Source organism: Canis lupus, chromosome 8 (genome assembly GCF_011100685.1).
Source record: "Canis lupus familiaris isolate Mischka breed German Shepherd chromosome 8, alternate assembly UU_Cfam_GSD_1.0, whole genome shotgun sequence".
Lineage (NCBI taxonomy): Eukaryota > Metazoa > Chordata > Mammalia > Carnivora > Canidae > Canis > Canis lupus.
This window is the reverse complement of record NC_049229.1, coordinates 2,354,630-2,361,355: the sequence shown is the minus strand read 5'-3', so window position 1 is coordinate 2,361,355 and position 6,726 is coordinate 2,354,630. Positions and strand designations below refer to the sequence as shown.

Genomic DNA, 6,726 nt, shown 5'->3' with positions numbered 1-6,726 from the left:
GAATTTCAACACATCATTATGATTTCACAGCATTCAACGAAGGGCAGGGGTCCTTGGGAAAATAAGGGGCTTTGTAACTGCACAGGTCACATACCCAGAGGTAGAAGCTACCTCTGCTTCCAGCTTCTGCAAGACTCTCCATTTAACTCCATCTGACTTTTTAGGATCCTGGTCCTTCCTATCAATACCCTTGCACCAACATAAAAACGAGTGCAGGCTGGAATTCAATTTGTGCTGTTTCAGCTTTGGGTTTGGAGTCAAGAGTCCTTGTCTCTGGCCACAACACAGAAGGGAATGTTAGTGGAGTCCTGGAAGCTTTCTGCTCCCTTTCCCAAACCAGGAATGGTCACAAAATCATGAGTAATAGATTCATTCAAAATGCAAGGGAGAGCAATGAATTTTCATGGGACAGAATGAAAATTTCCATGAGTTCTTCCCCACAAAGTGCTATTTAGCATTGGCTGAAGTGGATACTTTTGTCAGTAATATATGTCAACACAGTGTACAAACTGACCAATAGAAATCATTCACGTTTTGTGATTCTACTGGATCTTCTGTTATCAGCTACTCAGCGTATAAGCTCTCGTGCCACTTCAGATTCACTAATTTTAGAATAATATGAATAAGTATAAATAATATAAGTAACCCAGTCACTTACTCTCAAAAATCCTCCCTTAATTCCTGCATGAAACAAAACTACTATTTGCAGTTTATTATCTTACTGAAATAGAAAATACATGTCATAAGTAGAATATGTGACCCCCAATAAGATTATTCTAAAAAGCTGAACAGATATGGAAAGACATTGTACACATTCTCTTTCAAAAAAAAAAAAAAACCCTACAAATAACTAAAAAATGTAGTCACCTCTTTATTTGTTCATGACCATCCATTTTTTCGAGGCTTTCCAGTTGAGTAATGTACATATAATTTATATGCTAGCTTTCAGGAAATCTGTTTTCCCAGAGCATTGGATATGGGCATCTGCATCACTTGCCCGAACGGTTCCAAGGTAGTTTTTTACCTGCAAAGGGTATTCTGGGGAAAAAAGCCACGAGATTAGGTGAAACGACAACCCTGATGGATCTAATTTTACAATGGAAAAGTGCTGTAAATAAATCTGAAAATCTGAAAACGTGCAGCTCGGTGCAAGCACATGCCCTCCCCAGGGAAGTGCTGGTGCTGCAGGCCCAGCGGCAGTTTGGGGGCAGGCTGCAGATCACCAGGGAGCACTGTGCCTCCACCGCACACAGGTAGGTGGCTGAGTCTTCCAGCTGAGAGGCCGCGACGTGGAGGGTGCTGAACCGTTCCTTAGCATTCAGTGTGCAGTTTAGCCTTCCGCTCTGCTTCATCCCTGAAGCTATGTAAAACAGCCTGGTGAGGCTGCCGCCCCCGGGATTCTGTCGGAACCACTGCACATTGTCCGGAGTACTAGAATAATTGCACTTCAGAGTACAGCTGGCTCCCTCCTGCAGGCTCAGGGCTGAAGGGCTCTGCTCCACCTTCATCCCTGTCACTACTGCTTGAAAGAGAAAAACATACACAGATGATATCACTGGGGAGTTACCGATGCAGATTTTAAACCTGTAAAATATCCCAAGTCACAACCATGATGATGTAGGACCCTCTCAAACCTCAGTGTCAGCTCCCCTCCCCACACACTGTGGACTGCAGATCGCTCCCCAGCCCTGGTCCCGATGCCCCCACTCACAGCAACCATGTACCCACAGGAGCCCCAGCACAGCTCCCCAGTATCTCCTCATGATTCCTTGTCCAGTTATTGGGGTGCCTTCACCCCTACTGTGCAGAGTGTTAGTTACCGAGAAACTGTGTTCTTACAGTCAATCTGTTCCACCACAATCACTGAGCACCAATCATACCTCAGCCCCATCCTTCACTGAATTCGAGACTCCTCCCACAATGCCCCAGTGACAGGACACAGTAATGTCTTCAAAATTGTGCTTGCCAACGGTGCAGGCAGCTAGGGGCGATATTTCCAATATAGGAGGACAAGAAGGTTTTTTTTTTTTTTCATAAAACACTTTGTGTAAGAAATTTTGGGGTTAGTGTGTGAGGAAAGGTGAGTGATATTTCTAAGAGTCAGTGTCTCAGTGGGGGTTGCACAGAACCTTGAAGAATCATAATGAAGAGCGGCTCCATTCAAAAAGTGCAGTTTCACAGACAATGTGAGAAGACAGTTATATAAAAAATAGTGATAGAGGAAAACTATCTGATAGCATGCAGTGTGTACTGCAGAAGTAACTACAATTTCTCAAAATCAGGAGAGTTCTAGAAACCAAGACCAACAGTCACCATCTACACAGAAAATTATTCCAACCAGAATTTGTTTGGCAAATTATAGGATGCCTCCATAATGTTCTGTCTGATTTAGCTTTCATCTTCCACTTCTCCTGTTTAAACGGTAGACACCCTGCTCTCCCACACTGTGAGCCTGGACAAGTCACATGTTGCTGATCAAAGTCATTATTGTCCTCTCCCTTTCCTTCTATTTTTGTTCCTCACTTCTTCCTCTCTTCTTCTTCTCTCTTCATTCCTGTTCCCTCCACTCTCAGCAGAGACGTATGAAAAGGCAGGATATCTGGGGTATTGAAATAGTTTCAAGGCCAATATTTGGGGGATTACTGATAAAAAATTGAAAACAGGTAATGGGATGTTTTGTGTTGAGTTTTCATAGTCACAATGCCCAGAAAAATTCCTATCCTGGCATCTTTGAAGGATTATCTGCATAGTGGATTTATAGGGTCATGGCCTCTAGATGTCTGAAGTTGAAATGGCAGAACTAAAAGCCTGAGATCAACTTTACACAAACCCTTTTCCCCCACGCCCCCACCTTTTCAATCTATAACTGGACTGGCTCAAATGATTTTTGTCTCTCTATAAGAGATTTTTGTCTCTCTGTTCAACCCTTGCATCCTCAGAAAGTCTTTGTATCTTGTAAAGCCTAGAGTGCCCCCTAGAGGACTGAAGTGGTCAGCCAGGAGCACTTCAGACCAAGTAACAGACACAGAGCCCCTGCCCCATTCATTCCAAGCTTCCTGATGAAGGAAATGCAGATGGTCAGAGGCTTAGATTGAATGAGGATTAAAAGTGAACCAGTGAGAAAGGGGAAAATTAACAAGGCAGGAAACCACAAATGTTGGAGAGGATGTGGAGAAAGGGGAACCCTCCTGCACTGTTGGTGGGAATGTGAACTGGTGCAGCCACTCTGGAGAACTGTGTGGAGGTTCCTCAAAGAGTTAAAAATAGACCTGCCCTAGACCCAGCAATTGCACTGCTGGGGATTTACCCCAAAGATACAGGTGCAATAAAATGCCGGGACACCTGCACCCCGATGTTTCTAGCAGCAATGTCCACAATAGCCAAACTGTGGAAGGAGCCTCGGTGTCCATCCATCGAAAGATGAATGGATAAAGATGTGGTCTGTGTATACAATGGAATACTGCTCAGCCATTAGAAACGACAAATACCCACCATCTGCTTTGACATGGATGGAACTGGAGGGTATTATGCTGAGTGAAGTAAGTCAATCGGAGAAGGACAAACATTATATGGTCTCAGTCATTTGGGGAATATAAAAAATAGTGAAAGGGAATAAAGGGGAAAGGAGAGAAAATGAGTGGGAAATATCAGAGAGGGAGATAGAACATGAGAGACTCCTAACTCTGGTAAACGAACAAGGTGTGGTGGAAAGGGAGGTGGGCGGGGGGTAGGGGTGACTGGGTGACGGGCACTGAGGGGGGCACTTGGCAAGATGAGCACTAGGTGTTATGCCATATGTTGGCAAATTGAACTCCAATTAAAAAGTAAAAAATAAATAAAATAAAAGTGAAACAAATCCTACTTTTAAAATATAATTGCATGGAAATTGATATCAGAAAATTCGGTAATCTCGTCTTGTGCGATCTTTTAAATTTCTTGACATGATTTCAGAAGAAATCCATAAATTTTATTCAGCTTTTAGTTTCAATGAAGTAATTTACTAAAGGTTCAGAACATATAAAAGTGCAATGGAATGTTATTCAGCCATTAAAAAGAGTGAAATCATGCCATTTGCAATGACATGGATGGTATATGCTGAGGGAAATCAGTCAGTCTGAGAGAGACAAATACCATATGATGTCACTCATGAGGAATTTAAGTAACACACCAAACAAGCAATGGGGAAAAAAATAAGACAGAAAGAGATAAATCAAGAAACGGACTCTTAATTAAAACAACAACAACAACAACTGATAGTTACTAGAGGGAGAGGCCTGTAGGGTGGGTTAAATAAGTGAGGGGATGAAGGAGGGCACTTGTGATGAGCACCAGGTGTTTTGTGGAAGTGTTGAATTACTGTATTGTAAGTTGAAAGTAATATACCACTGCATGTTAACTAACTGGAAATAAAATTAAAACAACAATAAATAATATAAAGTGGAAAATATTCTGTTTACAGTGTATGGGGAAGACAAAAATAAAAATAATTATAATAGGGTCAAAGAGTAGGACCCTAAGAGGAGTGAAAACTAAAAACTATGTGACCCCAGAGGATGGAAAATATGTATAGTTTAGGTTTTGAGAAAATCTTAAGAAGAAGGTGACCATTCTCTCCTTTCTACTTTTTGGTGACAAAAATAGAAGAGAAGATGGATAAACCTTGGGTGGTTTTTATTACATTTAACGATAGGAGGAATTTGTGAGTACATGAATTATTAAAAATAATAACACATTACATATACAGTAAAAGTCCTTTGACTACCACTCCCAATTCTGACCCTTTCATCACTTCTTATCCAACTCTTTTGTCATCTTGCCAATTGGGAGTTGATGTTTCTAGATGTTTTACTACGTTTCGATCACTAAATAATATAGAGTGATTTATTTATACTTTATTATAATACAAATATACATACTGGGTATATGGTTTGGTAACTCTCCTTTTCCCTCTGCCCCTCTCTGCGATCTTTCTCTGTATTTCTTCCTTTCCTTCTAAAATAAATTATATATATATATATATATACATATATAATATATTAAAAAATAGAGGAGATTGCAACAATAATGGCAGTTTGGCAGTACAATAAACACATTGCTTTTTATATTAGCCTTTACACAACTTCACACGCTCCCATGCATTCTCCCAATCCCATGGTCTTTGGCCTCTGTGAGAAGGGGAAAAACAGGACTTAGAGAAATCTATACAATTTCCTTCCCAGTGTCACCTATCTATCTATATTGTTAGGAAACATAGTGCAAGAGCATTCTCTCTCACAATATATCCTGGACACTGAAAACTATGTCACTTGACTTCTAACTGTCAGAAAGCCAACTGATCTATTTAACTGGCCAGGACATGAGCCTATTATGCTTCTGCCCTCACATATTCATTTGATATCTGGCCGTGTCTACCACCTGATTCACTAGAAAAGAAAGAAGAGCAAAGGCCCTAGGCCTCTCTTTTCCCTGATTGGGTACATGTGTTCCTTCTCCTTTCTTCCCTTCCCTTCCTTGTCTGCTAAAACCTGGTTTGCCATCACCTCTCCTGTCATACTGCATCAGGAAGACACTGGGCAGATGCCACGTTCTTGGGCACACTGTGTCTATCTAAAAGTGTCATAAGACACAATAATACTCACCAGGATGGTCTGAACAATTGAGGGGCTGGAGTTTCACTGCAAGCATGAGCAGAAGACCACGTCATTTTTATGTGATTTTATTTTGAAATAGCTTATGCCCTGCCTGAGGAACTACTGGCGTCAAAGTGTTTTCAATATCACTAATGAACAGCAGATGGGGAGTGTTACTTCTGGCTCCTATGCTCCATCCATTTGTATGATTTTGTATCAACCAGATACCAAGGGACAAGCAACCACGGACTGTGCTGGAACCAGAGTGGATCAGTCAGAGAGGCTCAGCATCCAGGCCCCTGTCTGATCAGAGTTCACTCTCAGCTCCTTCTACAGTCCCCGTCACCGTGTCAGTCAGGGCACAGTAGTACACAGCTGAGTCTGACACTTTCACTGAGCCTTTCTCCAGGTGGAAGGGTTTGGATGTTTTGTCCAAGGTGGCTTCAAAACCTTTGCTGCTTCCCTTTTCCTTGTCTGTCAAGGTTTTCAGGAGGAGCTGTGGACCTTCTCCCTGATACTGGCCGTACCAGAAGAGTGCAGGACCATGACACTGAATAATAACAGTTCATAGTCAGGGAAGCCTCCTCTGAGAGGGTCACTTAGCCTCCCATCTGGGTCCCTGAGTCTCCATGGGTTTGTCCTAGGGATAATGAAAAGAGACCTGAGTCACCTTGAGCAGGCATAAAGCTCTTGGAAAAATTATTCTTAAAGGTTTTGCTGACACAATGGGAAATAAAAAAAATGTAAATTGATGAGGTATTTCCCTTAGCAAGCATGAAGAGTAAGACGATCACGATGCCTGAAGAACACTTCATCTCTGGAGTGTCACCTAAATAACGTTCCTCATTCTTCAACGTGAAGAAACACAGAGTGACAAAGAAATGCTTAGTGAAAGCCCTCAGTTCACACAGGAAATGTGATTGTGATAGGAAGCTGCATCCCCTAGTGGACAGGGACTGAAATGGGTGTGTGTTGCCCACAGGTCTCCCAAACTCAGCAACCTGTTTCATCCCAGACTCCATGAGGCACATGGCAGGCTTCAGGTGGCGGTTGGAACTCTGAAAAACAACAATCCAAACTCTCAGGTCTATTTTCC

The 6,726-nt window shown here is 42.1% G+C and overlaps 1 gene segment (V, D, J or C); it reads right to left on the bottom strand.

Annotated features, from left to right (window-relative positions):
• Positions 1 to 857: 857 nt before the first annotated feature.
• LOC607750 lies at positions 858 to 1,831 on the bottom strand. The segment is given in 2 exon segments: positions 858 to 1,519; positions 1,712 to 1,831. Coding segments are annotated over 2 exon segments (582 nt in total).
• Positions 1,832 to 6,726: the final 4,895 nt, after the last annotated feature.